The following is a 27,500-nucleotide window of genomic DNA, read 5'->3' on the forward strand; positions in this document are numbered from 1 at the left end:
TACATTTGTTCTTGTGTTCGAGAAGCCGTTTCACTCTAAAATACGTCACGATAGAGAAGAAAAGACTATCAACAACTTCCGTATAATGCTGACACATTTACACACTTCTTATTCTGGTAGTTTTGTGAAAAGAAACCCGTATACTATCCTGTGTTTTACCTAAACATGTCCAATCTGGCAACCATATGCACCTGAGCTCTCTCTCGCGCGTGGATGATCTGAAAACACCAATAAACAAGTCAGCTGCATTTCATCAATCTCCATTTGAGATGTTCTGCTTAAAGTGTCATTCAGTCGACATTTTAGACTCACCTTTTTTCGTCAACGATATTGCATGTTTATATAACGTTAGCCTACATTGTGACTAACGTTTACGCAGTGACTGTAGCCATGTGAATGAAAACGTATATTTTTCTCTCCGTTTTGGCCTTCCGTCCACACGGAGACAGCGTTTTAAGTCAATGAAAACGTATCGTTTTGAAAATGCTCTCCAAAGCGTATCGTTTTGAAAACGCCGTCTTCGTGTCGTAGTGTGGACTGTGAAAACGGAGGCTTTTTAATACGATGACGCATTTTTAGCCATGTGAAGCAGTCATATGACCAATTCACACTTTATATTCATGTGTTACTCGCAGCAACAACTCCACCTCACTGTCCATTTAAAAAACCCAGTGCCTTTTCTCGACATTGCCGCAAAATTTTAAAGAGTAAATAAACGAGTAGCGGAAATGACGCAAGTCGAAGCGTCTTGGATTTGCTCATGCGCAGTACGGGGATGTAAGCGTTTTCAGACGTTTCAGTGTAGATGAACATTTTTTGGAAAACGATTGAAAAAGATAATGTGGACGCAGAGCGTTCTTAGACGAAAACTCCGTTTTTAAATTGATCAGGATTAGTGTTGACGTAGCCTATGATGTAGCCTACTCAGAAATACAAATAGGCAAAAACTTCAAAGGAAACATCATACTTCAGTTCTCAAAAATATAAATATATAACTTATATTTTTACAAAAGGAATAGCCTTGTCAAATGACTGTCGTTTTAACTTATATGGTGGAGAAGGTGACGTTTGCTAGAAGGATCGAGTGAACGATCTGTAACCAAAGTATCTACCGTTGTATTTTGTAATACAAAATAATATTACCCTTTGTCATTAGACACACTATTTAGTTTGGTATGGTACTTGGTGTTTCCTATTGTTACAGTAAGCATCTTGAGTTATCTAGACAAACGCGGTCTCTCTAAGAAACTTTCAGTTTAATCAGAAATTGTTTAAACAGTCAATAAGTGGATAAATCGCTGCTTACTGCTAGCAGGAATATAGTCGCCCCATTCTTCAGTTTAAGACGCTGAGCGAAGCTTGCTTGAAATGGGCCGAACAAACGAACGATCTTGAATTAAATTGTTGTGGTATCCGATTATAAACATCCACCATGACTGTTGACATGTTTTATCTGTGGGAAGGGTAGAAAAGTCTCCTGCACAGCCTGAACATGACGTGTGTCCATGAGCAGCTTGTTTACCTGATGATTCGCTCCGTCAGTTCCGCCTGATAATGAACATGTTTGGACAGATGCAAATGTTGGGGGCGTGCATATAAATGATCCCCAACGCTTGCGTCACGGTTGGGTTTATGTTGAGAGGCACTTTTTTTCCCGTGGTGTTTTTGATTTACGAGATTTACATAAGAAGGAGGAGGCAATGGTGTTTGAGACTCACAGTATGTGATATCCATGTACTGAACTCTTATTATTTCACTATGGCAAGGTTAATTCAATTTTTCATTCTAGGGCACCTTTAGAATAAAGTCTGAAATAACACATATGCAAGTCTGGGAATTGATATTGTGATCAAAACGTGATGCAAATGCTTCTTCTGTGTCTAAACTTCAGCTCTGCATCAATAATAGTGATGTTGACACACAACACCAATGAAGGGTTTCCATTTAGTAACTATAATTCACACACTTCATAAGGTGCATCATGGGCTGATTTTACAACACTGTGTGTGATGAGCACGTCATGATGCTTTCATTTTAGTCTCTACGACAATGCTTTCATTTACAAAATAAAAACCAGGAAAGTGGATGCTTTGGATCTTAATTTGAATTGAAATATTTGAGTCCGTCCTCAAATCAATGCATCAATTTAAAATCAATAAAGTTAATCAAGAAAGCTCTGTAAGAAAGCCAGACATGGTTAAAGTAATGATCCATCCATCATTCGGCAGTCTGCGCATAAAGGGTGTGGGGATTGTACAGTGCAGATCATTACAGAGAGTGCAACGCTATTCAGAAACAGGGTTTGTACATTTTCTGAGGGACCTTTCTGTGGTGTTCTTCCGCGGGATGTTTTCTGGTCTCCTCAACAACACACATGATTTGAGAAACGACTGCATGATGACACACACACACACACACACAACCCCTAAACCTTCCCATCACAGGAAACATTCTGCATTTTTAATTCCTATAAAAACTCCTTTTGAAAAGTGGGGCCATGGGTAATGTCCTCATATTTCACCCTCTCCTGTAATACCTGTGTCAGACCCATGGCATTATACACATTTGTGTCCTCATATGTCACACACACACACACACACACACACAGCCCTTGCCCCTAAACATACCCATCACAGGAAACATTCTGCATTTTTACTTTCTCATAAAAACTCCTCCTGTGTGATTTATAAGCCTTTTGTAAAGTGGGGCCATGGGTAATGTCCTCATATTTCACCCTCTCCTGTAATACCTGTGTCAGACCCATGGCATTATACACATTTGTATCCTCATATGTCACAAAAAATGCCCACACACACACACACACACACACACACACACACTGAACTTTAAGAGTGCTCGGGATTTGATCACATCACTGTCACACCAATAGTAGGCCTGCACGATTATGAAAAAAAAAATCATTGTTGATTATTCCCGTGAAATTGTTATTGCAATAATTTATTAACTACGCTAAGTTATCACAATGTATATTGAATGATGATTTGAATAGCTTACCATTGTTTGAAGAGACTGCATGCCATATTTTCTTAAAAAAGTAACCAAGTAACGCAATTAGTTACTTTTTTAGGGAGTAACGCAATATTGTTAGTCAATTACTTTTCAAAGTAACTTTTCCCAACACTGCATTTTAAACATTCGGTTCGGTTCGTTTTGGTTTCACACTGTAATTATGCGAGTGCACTAACAAGGAGGTAAATGGGTTAGTTCACCCAAAAATGTAAATTCTGTCATTAATTCCTCTCCCTCATGTGGTTGGACACCCGTCATTCCTCCGTTCATCTTCAGAACACAGATGAAGATATTAGTGTTGAAATCCGACGGCTCAGAAAGGCCTTCATTGACACCAATGTCATTTCCTCTCTCAAGACCCATAAAGGCACTAAAGACGGCGTTACAAAGCCCATCTCACTACAGCGGCTCTACGATCATTTATGAAGACACGAGGATAGTTTTTGTAAACTAAATAACAACTTATGTGATGGCCGATATCAAAACAAATGTTATGAATCAGCGAATCGATTCGTGATTCGGATCGCCAAAGTCACTTGTTTTCAGCAATTTGACACGCGATCCGAATCATGAATCGATTCACTGATTCATAACCGTTCAAATCTGTGTTTTGATATTGGCCATCACTATATAAGTCGTTATTTAGGTGTTTTTTTTTTTTTTTTATGTATGTCTTCATAATTTAAAAAAAATATTTTCTATATAGAACCTTTTCTTTTAAAAGTGTAACAAAGTACAAAATGTTTCGCGTAATTAAGTATTAAAAGTTAGAAAACGACAACTTTTATTTATTAAATGTAGTGCAGTAAAAGTATGACATTATACAATATGCTTAGGAATGCAGTGAAGTAAAAGTTTTCTAAAGAAAAACACTGATAAAGTATATCCTTAGAAATTTACCTGAGTAGAAAGTAAAAATACTCCACTACTGTCCACGTCAAAAAACACATTCGACCTCACGTTATGTCAATCACGCTTGCACACTGCCTCAGAAACTTTCGTCCGTCAAAAAAAATTCGGAACAGGCTCGATTTTTTTGCGTTTTCACATCCGTAAAAACGCATTTTGAGAGACATTTTGACAACTCAGAGCCACCATACATATTATTCTAGCAAAATACTACAAATAGTATATCACAGCTATGTGTGTATAAAACATCAAGTCTCTGTAAAGCTGTGTGTGTGCGTGTGTGTGTGTGTGTGTGTGTGTGTGTGTGTGTGTGTGTGTGTGTGTGTGTGTGTGGATCCATAGACATACTGCCAGTCTCTGTTTGGGATCAAATTAGTGGTCTTCTTTTTAATATGTGGCTCCAGCATCGCTAGCAAAGCATCAAACTGAGCCCCTGAAACTTTGAATCGGTCGGTCTGGATAATCCCGCTGGATAAGGAGGGGAAACTCTCCTCTCTACGCAATCGCAGGAGTGGATGAACACAATATCTCCTCATACATATCCTCACTAGACGTCCCTCTGTCTTGTTGTGCGTTTTTTTTTTTTCCGTAAACACATTCATTAATACGCATCGGACTCAGTGTGCAAGGTCTCTGTGCGTGACGAATTTTTCGGATCACGAATACGGAAAAACATCTGCAAAAATATCGGACTCAGTGTGCAAAGACCTTAACAGAGCAATCGCAACAGGGTTAGTTTCAACTCAAACAAACGTGCCAAGTGTGAACACACCCTAAAATGCTGAATGCAAAAAACACAAAAAAGTCACTCTTCTAAACACACACACACACACACACACACACAGTACATAAAGAGACTTCCATATTTACACTAGTTTCCTCTTCCAAGTGATTGGGAGTAGGGCTGCACAATAGGGGTGTGCCAAAAAATCGATTCACAGAAGCATCTAGATTCTCATATGCAATGATTCAGAATCGATCTGAAATGTCCAAGAATCGATTTAATAAATTGATAAAATCAGCTGGCTATTCGCCTCCATTTTGTAACTAGCCTATACGCTAACTAGCATAGAGTCCGGCAACGGGTCGGGTACCTGAGGTTACCCGCATAAAAGTGTCTAAAACGGGTGGATTGTGACATTTATAAAATTCATGGGCGGGGATGCGGGCGGGTAGTAGTGGGGATGAAAAATATGTGCGAGGTGAACGAGCGAGAGAGCGAGCGAGATCGAGGCGTGATTGTGAATGAGCGTCCCCTGCGAGCCACACCGGTCTCGAGTCCTCTCATGAGGGAGCTCGGAGGCATTTTAGGACGAGCGACACCAATAAAGGACGAGAGATCACCAGACCTGGATTTGACGTTGAGTTGTGTTTATGGTTTATTATGTGTGTGTGGCAGTTGTCCGTGAGGGGCTGCCCACGTTACTTTCGTTTTGTTTGGTTAAAGTCTTTTAAATGTTCGCCGGTTCCTGCTAATTTCTGTAGTTACATTTGTAATTACACAGTGGGCACTTCCCTTACACCTAACCCTACCCTTAACCTGACACACACCACCACACCTGTCCCTAACACTACCCGTATCCAACTCAATATCAGCAAAAGTGCTTTGCAAGAAGTACATTGTACTTATTTTTTGACGCAAGTACATACACTGTCAGAAAAAAAGGTACAGTGCTGTCACTGTGGTGGTACCCTAAGGTACAAAACTAAAAAGGTACTACTATGTATCTTTAAGGTACTAATACGCACTCTTAAAGTACTGGTATGGACCTTTTAAGGTACTAATGTGTACCATTTTTTGGGTGAGTAAGGTACAAAGATGTACCTTTTCACTTTTGTGCATTAGGGTACCGCCCCAGTGACAGCACTGTACCCTTTTTTTCTGAAAGTGTAGTAGTTAAGGCCACCTAATATAAAGTGGGGCCAATGATTGAGTTGAACTGCAGTGAAGAGGAGTGTGACGGACGAATCACAAACACACACACAGAATCAGAATGACTGTACAGGATTTACAGCAAAACAACACAGAGAGACCATGAAGAGAGCAGAGTCTGAACACTACACACTGTATAATACAGCACAGAAGGTTTACAGGACGATTCTGCTGATTCTACAAACACACACACACACACACATGATCTTCACATTTACATTTATGCATTTAGCAGACGCTTTAATCCAAAGCGATTTACAACTCAAGAGTACAGGAAGCGATCTGTCAAGAAGAGGCAAAGAAACACAGAAAGTGCCCTAAATACCAAGATTTGTATACTACTCAAAGAAGCAAAAAACAGAAAAAGGGAATAAGAAAAGAAAAAGAGGAGGAAGAGTTCAAAGTTGTTGATTTCTTTTTAGATTAAGTGCTCATGGAAGAGATAAGTTTTTACCTGTGTTTTGAATGAAGCGAGTGATTGCTCGGGGCCGTGTAACTACTTCACTTAACCGCTCACTTCGACGGATCTTAGTTAACGTCTCTGACTGTACGGGAACACTGCAAAAAATGCATTTCTTACTTAGTATTTTTGTCTTGTTTCTAGTCCAAATATCTAAAAATTCTTACGTTAAGAAACATTTACTAGACAAGTAAAAATTATTGTCTTATTTTGGGAAACAATTCCTCAAAATGAAGAGTTTTTGCTTAAAATAAGAAAATTAATCTGCCGATGGCGTGAGAAAAATTATCTTATTTTCTGTTTGAATTACGATTATTTTTCTCACCCCATTGGCAGATTATTTAGCTTATTTTAAGCAAAAACTCTCTTAATTTTGAGATATTTGTTCCCAAAACAAGACAATTACTTTGTCTTGTCTAGTAAAAACTTCTTGTTTTAAGAATTTGTAGATATTTTGACCGGAAACAAAACAAAAATACTAAATAAGAAAAGCATTGTTTGCAGTGAACACCTCACTCCATCACATGATCCAGTCCACTCTACGACCGAAATGACCGAATACAACAAAATGAACGAGAATGAACTGATATGAAGCTCACCGAGACTAAAGAAAACACGTCTGAGACATTCGTCCACCTTATTGAGCTCAGAGATGAACTTTCTTTGTTTCCACCACTCTAACACACTCCTGTATGAGCAAGAAATCACACACCAGATGACTTCAGCTGTCTCTCCAAAAACAGCATTGAGAGCGAATGGAGATAGAAAAGAGACTTTTGCTGAATCCTACTGAGAAAAACACTCGTAATCTCCTCTACAGCTTAAGAAGAGATCCTTAATGTAATTTCTTTCATTTTAGGAGAAACATTTTAGATAACTTTGATACAAAGAAACATACTAAGCTCCCTGAGCCTTGAGAGAGCAACATCTGAGCAATAGCATTTCCCTAAACCAGACATGGAGAGGAAAAAGCAGAAAGAAGATTTATTTGAGGTCTCAAATGTTTTCTAAGATATCAATGAGACTGAATGGAGGTCAAATGGAGTCACCCGTTTCACAGATCTCACGTGTCTCCTCTAGAGGAAAATCACAAGAGAGATCTCACCGATGTCTCAAATCTTTCTCCAACACTTTAATGAGATTAATTGGAGAGCAAACACCGTCGTCTCCTTAACAGATCTCATATCAGCCTTTTCTAGAGATTCAGAAGAGATCTCAAATGTGGATTTATTTCAATTTTCGGAGAAGCATTTGAGATCATGTTCCCTGAGCCAAAAAAGAGCAACTTCTGAGCAATATCATTTTCCTAAATCAGGCGTATAAAAAAAAAATCACAATGGAGATCTCACCGCTGTCTCAAATCTTTCTCCAAGACTTTAATGTGATTAATTGGAGAGCAAATACTATAGTCTCCTTAACAGGTCTTTAACAACCTTTCAGGTACTAATACGCACTCCTAAAGTACTGATATGAACCTTTAAGGTACTAATACTCACTCCTAAAGTACTAATATGAACCTTTAAGGTACTAATACGCACTCCTAAAGTACTGATATGAACCTTTAAGGTACTAATACACACTCCTAAAGTACTAATATGAACCTTTAAGGTACTAATACTCACTCCTAAAGTACTGATATGAACCTTTAAGGTACTAATACACACTCCTAAAGTACTGATATGAACCTTTAAGGTACTAATACGCACTCCTAAAGTACTGATATGAACCTTTAAGGTACTAATACTCACTCCTAAAGTACTAATATGAACCTTTAAGGTACTAATACGCACTCCTAAAGTACTGATATGAACCTTTAAGGTACTAATACACACTCCTAAAGTACTGATATGAACCTTTAAGGTATTAATACTCACTCCTAAAGTACTGATATGAACCTTTAAGGTACTAATACTCACTCCTAAATTACTAATATGAACCTTTAAGGTACTAATACGCGCTCCTAAAGTACTAATATGAACCTTTAAGGTACTAATACTCACTCCTAAAGTACTGATATGAACCTTTAAGGTACTAATACTCACTCCTAAAGTACTGATATGAACCTTTAAGGTACTAATACTCACTCCTAAAGTACTAATATGAACCTTTAAGGTACTAATACTCACTCCTAAAGTACTAATATGAACCTTTAAGGTACTAATACTCACTCCTAAAGTACTAATATGAACCTTTAAGGTACTAATACTCACTCCTAAAGTACTAATATGAACCTTTAAGGTACTAATACTCACTCCTAAAGTACTGATATGAACCTTTAAGGTACTAATACTCACTCCTAAAGTACTAATATGAACCTTTAAGGTACTAATACTCACTCCTAAAGTACTAATATGAACCTTTAAGGTACTAATACTCACTCCTAAAGTACTAATATGAACCTTTAAGGTACTAATACTCACTCCTAAAGTACTGATATGAACCTTTAAGGTACTAATACGCACTCCTAAAGTACTGATATGAACCTTTAAGGTACTAATACTCACTCCTAAAGTACTAATATGAACCTTTAAGGTACTAATACGCACTCCTAAAGTACTGATATGAACCTTTAAGGTACTAATACTCACTCCTAAAGTACTGATATGAACCTTTAAGGTACTAATACGCGCTCCTAAAGTACTAATATGAACCTTTAAGGTACTAATACGCACTCCTAAAGTACTAATATGAACCTTTAAGGTACTAATACGCGCTCCTAAAGTACTAATATGAACCTTTAAGGTACTAATACTCACTCCTAAAGTACTAATATGAACCTTTAAGGTACTAATACGCGCTCCTAAAGTACTAATATGAACCTTTAAGGTACTAATACGCACTCCTAAAGTACTAATATGAACCTTTAAGGTACTAATACGCGCTCCTAAAGTACTAATATGAACCTTTAAGGTACTAATACTCACTCCTAAAGTACTAATATGAACCTTTAAGGTACTAATACGCGCTCCTAAAGTACTAATATGAACCTTTAAGGTACTAATACGCACTCCTAAAGTACTAATATGAACCTTTAAGGTACTAATACGCGCTCCTAAAGTACTAATATGAACCTTTAAGGTACTAATACTCACTCCTAAAGTACTAATATGAACCTTTAAGGTACTAATACTCACTCCTAAAGTACTAATATGAACCTTTAAGGTACTAATACTCACTCCTAAAGTACTGATATGCACCTTTAAGGTACTAATACGCACTCCTAAAGTACTGATATGAACCTTTAAGGTACTAATACGCACTCCTAAAGTACTGATATGAACCTTTAAGGTACTAATACACATTCCTAAAGTACTAATATGAACCTTTAAGGTACTAATACTCACTCCTAAAGTACTAATATGAACCTTTAAGGTACTAATACGCGCTCCTAAAGTACTAATATGAACCTTTAAGGTACTAATACACACTCCTAAAGTACTGATATGAACCTTTAAGGTACTAATACTCACTCCTAAAGTACTAATATGAACCTTTAAGGTACTAATACTCACTCCTAAAGTACTAATATGAACCTTTAAGGTACTAATACGCACTCCTAAAGTACTAATATGAACCTTTAAGGTACTAATACTCACTCCTAAAGTACTGATATGAACCTTTAAGGTACTAATACGCACTCCTAAAGTACTGATATGAACCTTTAAGGTACTAATACTCACTCCTAAAGTACTAATATGAACCTTTAAGGTACTAATACGCACTCCTAAAGTACTGATATGAACCTTTAAGGTACTAATACGCACTCCTAAAGTACTAATATGAACCTTTAAAGGGGGGGTGAAACACTCAGTTTCAGTCAATCTCATGTCAATCTTGAGTACCTATAGAGTAGTATTGCATCCTTCATATCTCCGAAAAGTCTTTAGTTTTATCATATTTATAAAAGAAATATGGGCTGTACCGAGTCTTTCCGGAAAAAACCGAGCGCCTGGAGGCGTATCGTGTGGGCGGAGCTAAAGAATCACAAGCGCGCAAAGCGGTGACGTCCTCAAGCGTGGAGAAACCCATCTATCTCAGCTAATACAGATAATGATCCACAATCAAATCTGAGGCTGAAATAAACTGAACAGGAGAAACGGCAACATCAGGACGTCCGTCTCTGTGGTATGGACTGTATTTAATGGCCTCTCCACATTTCTGTGTCTTTACTCGCAGTTTATGAGGACATGATTCGGTTTATGGACTATTGTATGCGACTAGACCTTAGAAGTAGCAAGCAGAACGGTTTTGCACGTCAGACTAGTGTAACGTTATACAGAACAACAATGGAGTAACCGTTAGCGCATTTGAATGACGAAGCACGCGATCGTGTCGTTTACTCATGTTTACTCATGCGACGGTAGCCAATAGCAGAGACATTTGAAGTTGATTTACTCACCGGCATCTTCCAAAGCAGGACCGCTCTGTCAAAAACACACTTCTTTGGTATGATTTGGTGAAGTCCTGTGACAGCAGTGACCGTGGAAATCCACTTTGCGACGCGACTGAAGCGATGCCTTGAAGCTTCCCGTCATTTCTGCGTTCAAATGCAGCGCTGCCTTCCCGGGGCGCGACATAAGTGTTCACGGAGGACTGGATCTGCACCTGAGAGACTGTTTACAGCGTGCATTTCCTCTCTCTCCCTCTAGTTACGCGCGCGCGCACCCTTCCGGGAGAAGAGCCCGTACAGCCCATACAAGGACCTTCCGCTCTATTTAACGTCAATTAGACCCATACTCGAAAAAAACTCGCCGAAACTTGTGAGAAACCGGAAGGAGTATTTTTAACACAGAAATACTCCATCAAACGTCCAACATTAGTTTTGAAACTTTGTCTATGTTTAGGATGGGAATCCAAGTCTTTAAAGGTGTAAAAAGCTCAGTATGCATGAAACAGCATTTCACCCCCCCCTTTAAGGTACTAATACTCACTCCTAAAGTACTAATATGAACCTTTAAGGTACTAATACGCACTCCTAAAGTACTGATATGAACCTTTAAGGTACTAATACGCACTTCTAAAGTACTAATATGAACCTTTAAGGTACTAATACTCACTCCTAAAGTACTAATATGAACCTTTAAGGTACTAATACGCACTCCTAAAGTACTAATATGAACCTTTAAGGTACTAATACTCACTCCTAAAGTACTAATATGAACCTTTAAGGTACTAATACTCACTCCTAAAGTACTGATATGCACCTTTAAGGTACTAATACGCACTCCTAAAGTACTGATATGAACCTTTAAGGTACTAATACGCACTCCTAAAGTACTGATATGAACCTTTAAGGTACTAATACACATTCCTAAAGTACTAATATGAACCTTTAAGGTACTAATACTCACTCCTAAAGTACTAATATGAACCTTTAAGGTACTAATACGCGCTCCTAAAGTACTAATATGAACCTTTAAGGTACTAATACACACTCCTAAAGTACTGATATGAACCTTTAAGGTACTAATACTCACTCCTAAAGTACTAATATGAACCTTTAAGGTACTAATACTCACTCCTAAAGTACTAATATGAACCTTTAAGGTACTAATACGCACTCCTAAAGTACTAATATGAACCTTTAAGGTACTAATACTCACTCCTAAAGTACTGATATGAACCTTTAAGGTACTAATACGCACTCCTAAAGTACTGATATGAACCTTTAAGGTACTAATACTCACTCCTAAAGTACTAATATGAACCTTTAAGGTACTAATACGCACTCCTAAAGTACTGATATGAACCTTTAAGGTACTAATACGCACTCCTAAAGTACTAATATGAACCTTTAAAGGGGGGGTGAAACACTCAGTTTCAGTCAATCTCATGTCAATCTTGAGTACCTATAGAGTAGTATTGCATCCTTCATATCTCCGAAAAGTCTTTAGTTTTATCATATTTATAAAAGAAATATGGGCTGTACCGAGTCTTTCCGGAAAAAACCGAGCGCCTGGAGGCGTATCGTGTGGGCGGAGCTAAAGAATCACAAGCGCGCAAAGCGGTGACGTCCTCAAGCGTGGAGAAACCCATCTATCTCAGCTAATACAGATAATGATCCACAATCAAATCTGAGGCTGAAATAAACTGAACAGGAGAAACGGCAACATCAGGACGTCCGTCTCTGTGGTATGGACTGTATTTAATGGCCTCTCCACATTTCTGTGTCTTTACTCGCAGTTTATGAGGACATGATTCGGTTTATGGACTATTGTATGCGACTAGACCTTAGAAGTAGCAAGCAGAACGGTTTTGCACGTCAGACTAGTGTAACGTTATACAGAACAACAATGGAGTAACCGTTAGCGCATTTGAATGACGAAGCACGCGATCGTGTCGTTTACTCATGTTTACTCATGCGACGGTAGCCAATAGCAGAGACATTTGAAGTTGATTTACTCACCGGCATCTTCCAAAGCAGGACCGCTCTGTCAAAAACACACTTCTTTGGTATGATTTGGTGAAGTCCTGTGACAGCAGTGACCGTGGAAATCCACTTTGCGACGCGACTGAAGCGATGCCTTGAAGCTTCCCGTCATTTCTGCGTTCAAATGCAGCGCTGCCTTCCCGGGGCGCGACATAAGTGTTCACGGAGGACTGGATCTGCACCTGAGAGACTGTTTACAGCGTGCATTTCCTCTCTCTCCCTCTAGTTACGCGCGCGCGCACCCTTCCGGGAGAAGAGCCCGTACAGCCCATACAAGGACCTTCCGCTCTATTTAACGTCAATTAGACCCATACTCGAAAAAAACTCGCCGAAACTTGTGAGAAACCGGAAGGAGTATTTTTAACACAGAAATACTCCATCAAACGTCCAACATTAGTTTTGAAACTTTGTCTATGTTTAGGATGGGAATCCAAGTCTTTAAAGGTGTAAAAAGCTCAGTATGCATGAAACAGCATTTCACCCCCCCTTTAAGGTACTAATACTCACTCCTAAAGTACTAATATGAACCTTTAAGGTACTAATACGCACTCCTAAAGTACTGATATGAACCTTTAAGGTACTAATACGCACTTCTAAAGTACTAATATGAACCTTTAAGGTACTAATACTCACTCCTAAAGTACTAATATGAACCTTTAAGGTACTAATACGCACTCCTAAAGTACTAATATGAACCTTTAAGGTACTAATACGCACTCCTAAAGTACTAATATGTACCATTTAGGGGTGAGTAAGGTACAAAGATGTACCTTTTAATTTTTGTACCTTAGGGTACCGCCCCAGTGACAGCACTGTACCTTTTTTTCTGAGAGTGTAAAGCGGCCGTAGGAAAATCCCAATGGAGATCTCATTGATGTCTCAAATCTCTCTCCAAGATTAAATGAGATTGAAAGGCTTTTACAGTTTTTTTTTTAAGGATTAAATTATTTTACAGATTCTCTCACGTCGTCTCCTCAAGAGCTTCAGAAGAAATTTCATGATTTCGAAAGAACAATCTGACACTATGTTGATACCAAGGAACACCTTAAGTTTCCTGAACTATGAAAGAGCAACATCTGAGCAATAACATTTTCCTAAATCGGCCGAAGAAAAGAACAAAAATCACAAGGGAGATCTCACCGCTGTCTCAAATCTTTCTCCAAGACGTCAATGAGATTGAAAGGAGCTCAAATGACAGTTTCACAGATCATCTCATGTCGTCGTCTCAAGAGCTTCAGAAGAAATTTCAAGCTTTCAAGAGAAAAGCATTTTCCTAAATCGACCATAGAAAAGAAAAATCACAAGAGATCTCACCAATGTCTCAAATCTTTCTCAAAGACGTCAATGTGATTAATTGGAGAGCAAATACTGTCGTCTCCTTAACAGATCTCATATCAGCCTCTTCTAGAGTTTCAGAAGAGATCTCAAATGTGTTTTTATTTCGATTTTCAGAGAAGCATTTGAGATAATGTTCCCTGAGCCAAGAAAAAGCAACTTCTGCACAATTACATTTTCCCCTAAGTGGCCCGTAGAAAAGATAAATCACAAGGGAGATCTCACCGCTGTCTCTAATCTTTCTCTAAGACGTCAATGAGATTGAAAGGAGCTCAAATGACTGTTTCACAGATCATCTCATGTCGTCGTCTCAAGAGCTTCAGAAGAAACTTCAAGCTTTTAAGAGAAAAGCATTTTCCTAAATCGACCATTGAAAAGAAAAATCACTATGTAGATCTCACCAATGTCTCAAATCTTTCTCCAAGACTTCAATGTGATTAAACGGAGAGCAAATACCGTCGTCTCCTTAACAGATCTCATATCAGCCTCTTCTAGAGTTTACGAAGAGATCTCAAATGTGTATTTATTTCGATTTTCAGAGAAACATTTGAGATAATGTTGATACCAAGAAACACTAAGTTCCCTGAGCCAAGAAAGAGCAACTTCTTCAAAATGGCCCATTGATAAGAATAATCACAAGGGAGATCAAACAGAGTCGCTTAGCGATCTCATGCAGAGTTTCACAGAAATAATGTCTCAATATGACCTCAAACACGTTCAATTTAAGGCTCTGGACGGCTCTGTTCCACGTCTCACGAACTCCATGAAGTCTCCTAAGCGCTAAACGAGCCTCCTCTGAGCAAAATGCTTGATAATAAACTCCCTGTCCCGAGTAGTTCAAACACACGTTACACAAGCGTAGAGTACATGAGCGCCACACTGGCTTCTCCTGCTCGTATCGCACACATGCAGCGAACGCGGCGATCTTCATACTCACCCAAAAGTACATCATAATTTCAGCCACGAAAACCCTCAACAGATCTCTCTTGAGTTCGGGACAGCTGGATTCTTCCCCCGTGTCCTCCACACTTCTCTCCTCGCGTCTCCTCCTCTCCTCCTTCTGACTTTTCTGATGTTGGGAGGTCTAAAATTCGGCAGTTTCTCAGGAATCACCTGGAGGAGCGGCGTCAGTGCGTCTGATACTCTTTTACTCCCTGCTTTGCGCTCGTCTCACAGCCACTTTATTTTAAGACTGAGTCTGAACCAGGATCACAGCAGCCTCCAGCGGAGAGAGAGAGGGAGAGAGATAGAGGGATGGAGGGAGAGAGAGAGAGAGAGAGAGAGAGAGAGAGAGAGAGAGAGAGAGAGAGAGAGCGAGCGAGCGAGGGGGTTTTCTCTGATGACAGTATTGATGGCGGCTGTTAGTGAACAGGCTCTACCCACAATCCTCTAAAGATACGCCGACAAGCACCACAAACAAACAACATAAAGCAGAGAAGAACATATAAAGATGGAGGACGGAGCCGTGTTTCTTTCACTGTGAAGCGTCTGTGTGTCATTAAAAACAGCCACGCGTGAATCTACGTCTTGCACACGTGCTGGAAACTACCATGGACGGCTCATATTTCTCCTCATAATCAATATAGGCATACCATTTATATTTTTTTGCAAGACATCTATTTAAGCACACTTAAATCTTGAAATACTGAAATAATATTTTCTTGTAAATGCACTCCAATAATATGTTTTAATTGCAGCTTTACAGTGCAATTGTGCTTTTTTTTATTTTATTATGACATTCAAACCAAAATCATATACAGCTCTGGAAAAAACTTAATGTGAAGGGGTCTCTTCATTTTTTCCAGAGCTGTATATACACTAACGGTCAAAAGGTTTACAACTTAAAAGTCTCTAAAGATTTTTAAAAAGTTTTTTTTGGTAAGATTTTAAGACGTTGATGAGTAGAAGAGTCTCTTCTGCTCATCAACGCTGCATTTATGTTATTGGAAATACAAAAGAAACTGTAATATTGTAAAATAATTCTTACAATTTAAAATATCTGTTTTGCATTTGAATATAGTTTAAAATGTGATGTATTCCTGTGATCAAAGCTGTATTTATCATCATTACTGCAGTCTTCAGAGTCACATGATCCTTCAGAAATCATTCTGATATGAGCAGTGTTGGGAACGTTACTTTAAAAAGTAATTAGTTATAGTTACTCACTACTTGTTCTAAAAAGTAACTGAGTTAGTAACTAAATTACTCTATAATAAAAGTAACTCGTTACCAGGGAAAGTAACTATTTGCCCTTACGAGAAACAAATATTGCAATATATTTGAAAATATCATGCAATATATTCACATATATGTGAATATATTGCATGATATTTTCAAATATATTTGGGATTTAATATTTATATATATTTATATATATATATATGGGATTTAATATTTATATTTTCCAATATATTGCAATATATTTAAAGCGGCAATCATTTGTATATTTTGCAATATATTGCATAAATATATAATATATTTTATAATACCATCAATATATTATTCCATATATTAAAATATATTTCAAGAAAATATATTGGTAAATATATTTTCCTTTCGTAAGGGTGCGTTACTGTAAAAAAAAAAAAAGTTGCTATAAGTCATATAATTTTGATTTATGTATCCAGTTTTCACAAGTCAGTTGAAATGAGTAGAAGAGAAGTGTTTGTAACTTTTCAAATATGTTAAATAACCTGGATGCCCCCAATATTAAATGTTAAATGAATGAAATGGACACTAAATAGAATAAATTATTATTATAAAGCATTGTACACTAATCTACACTATTTTAATGTTGCTGTGCGACAATGTGAGAGACACCTATCAAATTCAGTACATTATTGTAAATATCAGTAATATAGTGGAACAATAAAACAAAATAAATTGTTTAGAACTGTAATATTTATTGCACAGACCCCAACTGGCCATCAAATAAATCTAAAGATTAATGATGCTCCTTAAGGACAACTCCGGCGAATTTTTAAGTTTATGTAGATCGTTATATCTTTATATTGTTATATAAAAAATGAACCGGTTTGGTGCTTGCAACACGGAGTTATTACAGTTAATTGCAAGAGCCCCCCCCCCCAGCTAAAACGGCAGCTATGGGGGCATAAACATAACGAGTGACTTTGTGCCTCTTAACAGACAAAAAATGCAATTAACCTCTTACACTCAGGGCCATTTTTGGGGGATTTCCGCCTGGATTTGGCCGACCCAAATTAAAAAGCCTCCCATACACACATACAGTGGTCTAAGTTCAAAATGCTGGTGTCATTTTACAGGAAACCCTTTGAAGTTACATAAAACACTGCTAAAAGTCATAAGCATGTAAGTATATGTTCTCTAAGCTGTAATAACCCCCCAAAAAAGTAGACGTTTTTTTTTTTTTTTTTTTTTTTTAAATATAAATTCATTTTTGAAAGTGTGTAACTCAGGCCCTGTGTGCTCTGTGACCCTGCAGACAGTTTGGGCTGTTTCCACTAAATTACAGTAAATAGTGGGAAAAAGAAGTTTGTCTGTGTCATGTTGTATGCCAGATTTACTCAAATGGGTCTGAAGGGATGACGATATCATTCCCGACCCTCTACAGGCTCCACGGAGTCTCCAAGATGAACAGGTCCCTTACATGACAACTATTTGTTATTTGGACAAAAATTAATCCAAATTGTTTTATTTTTTTAATTTCTTATTTTAATTTTCTTATTTAATATTTTAAATTAGTACACTGTAAAAAAAAAAAATCAGGTCTCCAAATGAAATTTGTCTAGTGACTGATCACATCTAAATTTTCTAGTTGGCCAAATTGAATTTCTGTGAATTAAATTGCATCAGTTTGGCAAATCACTAGAACTTTTTCAGTTGGAGACCTTATTTATTTTCACAGTGTATATTATTAATGTAATGCAATAAAAAAATGCCATTACTGTAATGTGAACAACAAAAATATTATTTAAATTGTAATTATTTATACACTTATACACTGTGTGCCTCTCATTTTTACTGTAACACAGTGTCAAAATGAATAAAAGCATTGGAAATAATAATACAAAAAGGCTTGGATCACCTTTCAGAATAACTGGACAAAGTAAAACGCATGCATTACAGTAATGAGATTTTGCATAAAAATGTAACAGCACCAAAACTCTTAATGGTCTTCAAAACAGGCTTTGTTTGATTAATAATTTAGCATGTTTTCTTGCAGATGTCGGGATGAAATGTGGCCTAGATGTGTTATCATATCATACACCAATCCCTCCTAAAGTCAGTCGAATCCCTTTACATAAAGAGGAACCGAGTGAGAAGTACATGAGAAGCATCACCGCTGCGTCAGCACATTTTAAAAACAGGTCATCAATATCTGCCTGCAGGACACACTTTAAAAACCACAGACGCACAGAGACAGAATCTGCTGCTGTGCCAGATAACCGCTGCACACACACACACACACACACACACACACACACGCAGCCCGTACTGTAATACCATCTGACTCTCCTCCAGCCCCGCGTCTCCTTTAATTGGATTTTTATCTGTGGTCATTTTTTTTCTTTCTAGTATCTCTCTTAGACCTCTGAGGAATATTATTAGAAATAATAATTAGACTACAAGAGGGGAGAAAATACAAATGTAACAGGATTCATCGTCTCACTTTATCTCTCAGACTCGCTGCTGCTGCTGCTGCTGTGAATGCACGAGAAAAATACACGTGTTGTTTTCTGAGTCCAGTAATGCTAAAAGATTTACAGCACACGAGTCTGGATGATCTGATTCTAGAGGGATTCTCTTATCCGAATCTCTGACTCAAGTTTGAATCTTCAACTGCAGTTCTGTGATTCTTTTCTGACTCTGATTCTTCTAGGACTTTAGTTTGATTCATTGATTTTGAAAATGTATTAATTGATTCACTAATTTGATTCTTTGATTCTATAATCTGAATCTATGACCCTAGCTTGATTCTTCAACTCTAGTCTGATCCTCTACTCTGAATCTTTGACTCTAATTTGCTTCTTCGACTCTAGTCTGATTCATTTGCTCTAGTCTGATCCTCTACTCTGAATCTCTGACTCTAGTCTGATCCTCTACTCTGAATCTCTGACTCTAGTCTGATTCTCTAAATTGATGCGTTGACTCTCTAATTTGATTTTTTGATTCTCTAATTTGATTCCATGATTCTATAATCTGAATCTATGACCCTAGTTTGATTCTCACTCAGGTTTGAATCTTTAACTCTGAATGTCTGACTGTAGTTTGATTCTTCGACTGCAGTTTTAGTTTCTAGTTCTAGACTTTATTTCGACTCTCTGAATAGTTTGATTTCTGAATCTTTGACTCTAATCGTATTCACCGTCTCTGACTCCAGTTGATTCTCCGACTCAAGATTCATTTTTTGACTCTAGTCTGATTCTACATGAAGTGTATGATTCAGACAGAACAACAAAAAGCGTTGCTCTTGCATTCAGCTCTGATGCGGATCGCATGAACTCTGACTGTTCAAGAGTCATTTGCTCAGCGGGTAACAGGTGATCGTCTCTTCACCATCACCTGCTGGAGCGTTACGAATCGCACCTGTTGTTTCTCTCAGCATCAACAAACAGCATCGCGCACATATTTCATATCAACACACATTGTGTTGAACTGAATCCCAGAAGCATATTTACCCTCCACACACACACCTGCTCGGCGCTCAGTCGAACACACAACGCAAACTCGCACTGTGACTGAACGCTTAAGCAAGTGATGCCATCAAGTCAAGCACAAATCCACCTGTTCATATCAATCATGGATGCACAAACAAACCACACACACACACACACACACTCACCTGTGTGCTGAAGAGAGGAAGTCCCAATCGCCACAGGTGATCGGTCAGGACCCTCCTGTACACCAGAGCGGCACTGGACGGCTTACACACACCACCTGACAATAAAACACAAGACAGAGTTATTACAGCTGCGCACACACACACACACACATTCGTGTTTGTGAAATGTGGGGACATTCCAAAGGCGTAATGGTTTTTATACCGTACAAACCGTATTTTCTATCTCCTTACACTGCCCCTACCCCTAAACCTACCCATCTCACACACACACACACACACACACACACACACACACACACACACACACACACACACACACACACACACACACACACACACACACACACACACACACACACACACACACACACACACACACACCTCCTCCTGTATGATTTATAAGCCTTTTGTAAAGTGGGGCCATGGGTAATGTCCTCATATTTCACCCTCTCCTGTAATACCTGTGTCAGACCCATGGCATTATACACATTTGTGTCCTCATATGTCACACACACACACACAGCCCCTAAACCTACCCATCACAGGAAACATTCTGCATTTTTACTTTCTCATAAAAACTCATCCTGTATGATTTATAAGCCTTTTGAAAAGTGGACAGGACACACACACACACACTTAGATGTAGACCTTCATAAACTTTCATGTAGTTCTCACTCTCTCTCAGGGGTGTAAAAAGTTAGCAAAGATTATGCTCCATTGACAAACTACTCACAATGGCATATTATAAACTTACGAGAATACTTTATTACTTGAAAGAAGTAAATATACATTAATGAGCACATATATTTTTGAAGGAACTAAGTGTTTTTAGCTAAGAACAAACTAAAAAAGTTACACAGTGTAGCTTTAAATGTCTAAGTATCTAGTTAAAAACATTCTTGAGTGAAAGTAAAGAAGCAACAAGTATAATAAAGTAGAAGAATTTCATATTTTAAATTTAAAGGGTTATTGATTTTAGGATTTATATTTCATTAACAGTATTTATATAAATTCTTGCTGAAGAAAACACTGATTATAAAATATGATATATATATATATATATATATATATATATATATATATATATATATATATATATATATATATATATATATATATATATATATATATATATATATATATATATATATATATATATATATAAATAAATAAAGTTAAACCTTGAAAACCCATGGTAATTTAAGGAAAAGTACTCAAGTAAAGTATAAATCCCCAAATTAATATTTAAATATTAGAGTCCGGCCGATATATATATTTTCGATATATATATACTTTTTTTTTTTTTTTAAAGTCTGATATCGATATATATATTAGCCGATATTCTTTATGTGTATATTATAGTACAGTACCAGCCAAAAGTTTGGACTCACTTTCCCATTGATGTCCAAACTACTGTATATATAATAATATATAAAAAGGCAAAAAGGCACAGCAACAAGCAGAAATGCTTAGCAGGCAGTTACTTGCCTGTGCTACAATCTATATACATACATATATTGAACATAAATGCAACGGAACAAACATACAAATGAAGAGCAGTTCTTTTCAGGTTTTTCATGTCGGTCTAAACCAGATTTTCAGGTAGACTACAGAAACCGTAATCAAATATAAAATATCACTTCATAGCCTTCACTGTAGAAATAAAGATTAACCATTATTAAATGTATTAAGTCAAGTCTTTTGTTATCTCGTCTTATATAAGAAAATCCTTCCATGCCATTCCGACTTTCCGTGTTTTCACTGTTATACGCTAGGGGGCGCTATTACACATCTCCTGAACGAGTCTCCTGATCAAAACACAGGAAAAGAAGAAGCAGAAACAAGCAAATCGCATATAAGCTGATGTGTATGTAAAATAACGTGATCATAAACATCATATAAATCAAAACTGCCTAATGTAACTGAATGAAATGTTGACCCAGAACGAGTGATGGGACTGTGCATTGGGGGTGTTGATGGACTCCATCTACTACATCTGTGATTTGGTCATTATTATAAATCCAATCTGTATGTAGCCTTTGACAAAAATGCCATTTTCTCAGTTTTTTCACATACCATCTCCAAGTTTGACATTATACGGTAGATGTGTTTTTGTCACTGAAATGAGCTGCGCAGTTAAACAGCCAATCACAGCCAAACTCCACATTAATATTCATGACCCATCTAAATAAGGCAAAAACAGAGCATTACATCATAGGGACAATTTCTGGGGTTGTAAATGGACCTGTAAAACTGTATCTGGACAATTTTAACCCTTAAAGGTCCTATGGCATGAATTGTTTTATTATTTTATAATGTTTCCTGAGGTGTACTTATATTGTTAGTATGTTTTTTACATCAAAAAATGTAATTATTTAGAAATAAAAGGCATTTTTTCTACACTGATATTAGCCCTCTGGCTTGAATGCTCTGTTTCAAGGGGCGTGTCTGCTGTGATTGGCTAACATCTGCATTTGTAATGAGATTGAGGCGGAGGGGGCGTGGCTTAGTCAGGCGTGAGCAGCAGCAGCAGCAGCACTGCCAGTCCAGAGAGAGACGGAGAGCTGGGGAAAGATGGCTGAGGAAGTCTTATTGGACAGAGTTGTTGAGAGCGCGAGTTTATTTTGTTTGTATCGGAGAGCTCTGAATAAACACGAGTGAACTTCGCAACGTTATTTCTCACACAAAATGCTTTCGCCACAGCTAACAACAAACACAACATCGACATGAATACAGTAAGAGCTTCTGTTGAGCATAATTACTAGAGCAGCGTCATTCATTATAACGGCGGTTTGGACAAGTGTGCGCTGCAGATATACGTGAGATTGACCGATCCGAACATTATAAAGAGTGTTCTTGATCGCTCTCTGTAGTTTAATCATCTAAATAACAGGTTTGTTTCGTGCTACTAACAGAAACGACGTGAAGTTGACGGTTTCAGTCACTGGCTCGATTCACTGATGCATCAAGACGGCCAGCGGCGGGACTGACAGTATTAAACGATTTAGAAAGAAAGTCTGTGTGAACTTGAATGATTAGCTCCACATCAGAACTCACTGATCCCAGATCAGGCATTAATGGCCGCGGTTACTCACCGTTTGTGGCGGTTCTGTCGAATCCATAAGGTAAAGCCTGAGCTGACGTCGCGACTGATAAACTGAATCATTCTCTACTAATTCTCTGAGCGGGTAAAGCAGAGGAAGAGGAGGAAACCTTTCCTGATGACGTTATAACAGGAGAATTCAGGATCAGCTCGTCTGGGCTCAAGTTTTCTCAAAGGCAGAGAAAGACAGACAGAACTCGCTTTACACCGATCAACATTTCTAGCCACTTGGGGACAATATTCAGCCGAGGGGAACTCATATTAATGTTGAACAACCTCATAAAATGACAATTTCATGCCATGGGACCTTTAAATAAGCCACAAACCCTGTATGTAGATATCAAAGAACAATTTTAAATATTGTTTCAACTCATTCTAGGCCACCTTTAAAGATAAACACAATCGAGACCATGTAGGAGCCATTTTAACTCGCAACAGCACATTATGATGATATTTCACTATAATTGCGAGCACTTTTGGCCTTCACAAGTGTAGACTCTCTCTGTGTCAACATACGGAAGAGGGAGAAACACGCTCGTGCCGACAGCACATGTATTATTTAAGAGCAAAATGCCCATTACAGAGATGCATTTGCCACGAGTCAACGTGTCTACTACACTACACACACACACGTCATCTTTATCTGGAGCAAGCTCTGCACTCCTTCAGTATCTGACCCGTTTGCTATCGCTCAGAGTGTCAAATCATCAGATTATTGGAGTACAAGTTTTACATTTCAACATTCAATCTGTCTGTAATTATCTGTGGATTTACTAGCAATTTGTGACTGGTCTAGGATTTACTTTGAAACCATTTTCAATTTTCCTACAACATCAGCGTGTAAACCCAGTATCGACACAAGCACATGTTAAAGCGGTGGTTGCAAGCGATTTGACTTTTTTAACTTTAGTGTGTAATGTTGCTACTTGAGCATAAACAGTATCTGCAAAGTTACAGCGCTGAAAGTTCAATGCAAACAGAGCTATTGTCTTTTAAAGTTATGGCAGTTTATCGCCTACAAAAACGGCCGGTTTGGACTACAACGAGCTTCTTCCTGGGTTGGTGACATCATAAACCCTCGCTAGTCTCTGCAGATGTGACTTCTGCCCGTAATGTGAAGGGGCGTGGCGTTTCCAGCAACCTGTGCTTGGCACTTCAGCCAATAAAAATACAGAAAACTACATTTGGCCATCTAACCAATATAATGCTACGTTCACACCAAACGCGAATTGAGCGCCAAAATCACGCCTACCGCGTGTAGTTTGACGTGTGAACATTTTGAATCTGTCCGCAGCTAATTGGACGAGTGTAGAAATCGAGCATTTGAAGCGAAATAGACGAGCGTTAAAGGCGCTCCAGGTGAAATATGTCCTCAAACACCACTCTGCCTCTTTTCATTTTCAAAAAATATATTAAGCATTAATAGCCACACACGTGGTTCAGCCAACGCACTACCTGGATTATCTTCACTGCATGTATATTTAAATAAAATATAAAGTTATGAAACTTCACTTTGCCCTCAGTCAAAATGATTTGGCACAACAATATATTAATTGGCCCAAAGATCGCCCATCAGATGAACACAAGACGAATGATATCTCATGTTTAACCTCTACAGAGACATCCGAGCCAGCGGCAAACGCCAGAAGGACTGGCCGAGGAAAGGCTGCTCTCGCCGGGGTTAACGGAGATCGCTGGATCTCACAACTCTAAAAACGCAAGACTATTAATTTTAAATAGGCGCTGTCTTTATAAATAAACCACATATTTTAGCTTTAAAGCTACACTGTGTGATATTTTCCCCCATCTAGCGGTGTAAAGGTATATGGCCATCCAGTGAATATTAGTTTCTGTTCCTCTCACTTCTGATTTCGTTTCAACTCTTACAGTGGCCAATTTAGTCCAAGATTAACACGGCAATCCCCCTCTTCACATTCGACACCGTGCCATCGAGTGTTAAAACGCGAAAGGCGAAGCTTGAATTTACGGGTATGTCCCTCTTTGGCTAATGTACTTTCAAGATGGAGGGGCAACATGGCGACCGGCATTCGAACCCCTCACCCGTATGTATTTTCAATGGTATATTATAAACTTACGAGAATACTTTATTACTCAAAAGAAGTAAATATACATTAATGAGCACATCTATTTTTGAAGGAACTACGTGCTTTTAGCTAAGAATAAACTAAAAAAAGTTACACAGTGTAGCTTTAAATAACACATTATCAACTGAAAAAAATTTAAACTACATTTTAGTGACAAAAATATAGCATTTGAAATTATGCAGGGTCTCTCATACGTCACTTTACCACGTGACAGGAGCAAGCAGGCTTCTCATTGGTTAATGCGGCACGAATTGACGGCAAAATTCAGATTTTTCAACTCGGCCGTCAGACGCGAATTCGCTTCCAACGCGTGAATGCACAAAACACCCAACTTCGCAATTCGCGCCAAATTCGCGTCATTCGCGCAAAGCTGGATGCGCAAATGAGGCGGAATCGGCAAACGTGTATATAGCGTAATAAAACATTAAAATATTACAAATAAATGTTTCTTTAGCTATAACCTAGAAACATGTATGTAAATGTCAGGTAACAGACTGCAAATCCCCTTTGTTAACAATGATGTATTTATTTAGCTAGCTTACATGAACTAAATGCATTATGTAATGTAAATTTTACAGCATGTATTAATATTCGAGCAATACAATTCTACCTTAATCATTCATGTTAGTTCATATAGTGCATAAAAAAGGTTAACAGATAAAACTAACAATGAATAATACTTCTACAGCATTTATTAACCTTACTTAATGTTACAAATTGAATATTATAGTATTATATTAAGTGTTATCATTTCATATAAATCCAAACAGTTCGCTTTTTTAGAACAACGGTTTTCTAATCAAAATAACAACATATTGACGTCTAATGCGTTTATATTTCTGTCGGATGCATGATACAGTTTCTCACATCAAAAAAAGTTTCTCAGTTACATCGTTTTAAATGCTTGAGGTAACCGTTGCTGCTAATGTTAGCGTCCTGTCGGCCTCGACGACAAAGTACATATACTGCTGTTCTTCCCCTGCTAAAGCATCTGGTCAACAAATCAATGACTTTATAATGATTTGGCAACATGTACTGAAGTCTTCTGTATTCATTCCGTTTCCCTTTCGGTGTTTTAAACGCGCGTCAGATGTGTCAGCGCTCTGTGCAGCGTTCGGCGAAGCGCGCAGCCTCACGTGTCCTCACGTGTTAATGTAAACAGTGACAGTTTTTTATTTCCGGCCGGTCGCGCTATATAACGCCAGCAGACCCTTCTCAGAGCTCTCGTAGGCTACTGTGTAATGGCAGCAGCCTTCTCAGCCGCTCCCGCAACGGACGCAAACCGGAAAAACTATCGGGATTGATTTTTGCCGATAACCGATTGTTCCACCAATCAGCTATCGGTGCCGATTAATCGGCAAATCCGATGAATCGGTCGACCTCTAGTTAAGACATGCTATACTGTCATAAACACAACCAAGCCTTGAAAAAAACAGGCAACCACCACTTTAAACACGAGTCCATCAAATATTCAACTGCAGACAGAAACGCATGAAACTGCACCTCCACCAATGAGGACTGAAAACACACTGATTTCAGAGACATTTCTGGGGTTATTGACCAGGTCTGTGTTCTGCGCGAGTCGCTGGGTTCGAGGTTGATTTTGAGGCAGATTGTGTTGTTTAATGTGATGTGTGTATGCAGTTTTCTCATCTATTTCTGCAGACTCGACAGCCTCCTGCACCGACTGCATCAAATATTAACACTGCGATTAAACGCTACAGAGAGAGAGAGAGAGAAGGATGAGCGAGCCTGTCGATGTTTGTAGTAGCTGCCGCAGTGACGGTTTGTGTGTGTGTGTGTGTGTGTGTGTGTGGTTGGCTGAAGCTCACTAATCACTTAGGGTAATGCTGACCTCCAGCGCCACCTCACACACACGTTTGTTTTTTTGTGACATATAGGGACATTCCATAGGTGTAATGGTTTTTATACTGTACAAACTGTATTTTCTATCCCCTTACACTGCCCCTAAACCCCTAAACCTACACATCTCACACACACACACACAGCCCCTAAACCTACCCATCACAGGAAACATTCTGCATTTTTACTTCCTCATCCTCCTGTGTGATTTATAAGCCTTTTGTAAAGTGGGGCCATGGGTAATGTCCTCATATTTCACCCTCTCCTGTAATACCTGTGTCAGACCCATGGCATTATACACATTTGTGTCCTCATATGTCACAAACACACACACACACACAATCTTCAGCTGGTGGGATCATGTCATGAAAAACAGAAAAATGTACTGTGAAAAATTGACACAAATAACAAGATTTTTTTTCCCTCACATTTCACAAGTTCAAACAAATGCAAAAGGCACTCTAATGTGCAGCTGTAGGCCAGAATAGGACCCAGTGTCTGATTGACA

The 27,500-nt window shown here is 38.3% G+C and overlaps 1 protein-coding gene across 13 annotated transcripts in view; it reads right to left on the bottom strand.

Moving 5' to 3' along the window:
- Positions 1 to 27,500, bottom strand: part of rbfox3b (RNA binding fox-1 homolog 3b) — a 622,784-nt gene that overhangs the window by 190,597 nt on the left and 404,687 nt on the right. For 10 of the 13 annotated variants that reach the window (XR_010908103.1, XM_067456241.1, XM_067456283.1 and 7 more), the window contains one exon: positions 19,922 to 20,016. The exons of 2 other annotated variants lie outside the window; for them this stretch is intronic. Coding sequence is in view for 10 of the 11 variants with exons in the window: in XM_067456241.1 (XP_067312342.1) it covers positions 19,922 to 20,016 (95 nt within the window). In the remaining variant the exon portion in view is untranslated. Of the gene's footprint in view, positions 1 to 15,034; positions 15,255 to 19,921; positions 20,017 to 27,500 lie in introns of those variants that run through there. One more of the 13 variants, XM_067456307.1, reaches the window with a different exon arrangement.

The sequence above is a fragment of the Pseudorasbora parva genome, chromosome 2 (assembly GCF_024679245.1).
Source record: "Pseudorasbora parva isolate DD20220531a chromosome 2, ASM2467924v1, whole genome shotgun sequence".
In the NCBI taxonomy this organism is placed as follows: domain Eukaryota; kingdom Metazoa; phylum Chordata; class Actinopteri; order Cypriniformes; family Gobionidae; genus Pseudorasbora; species Pseudorasbora parva.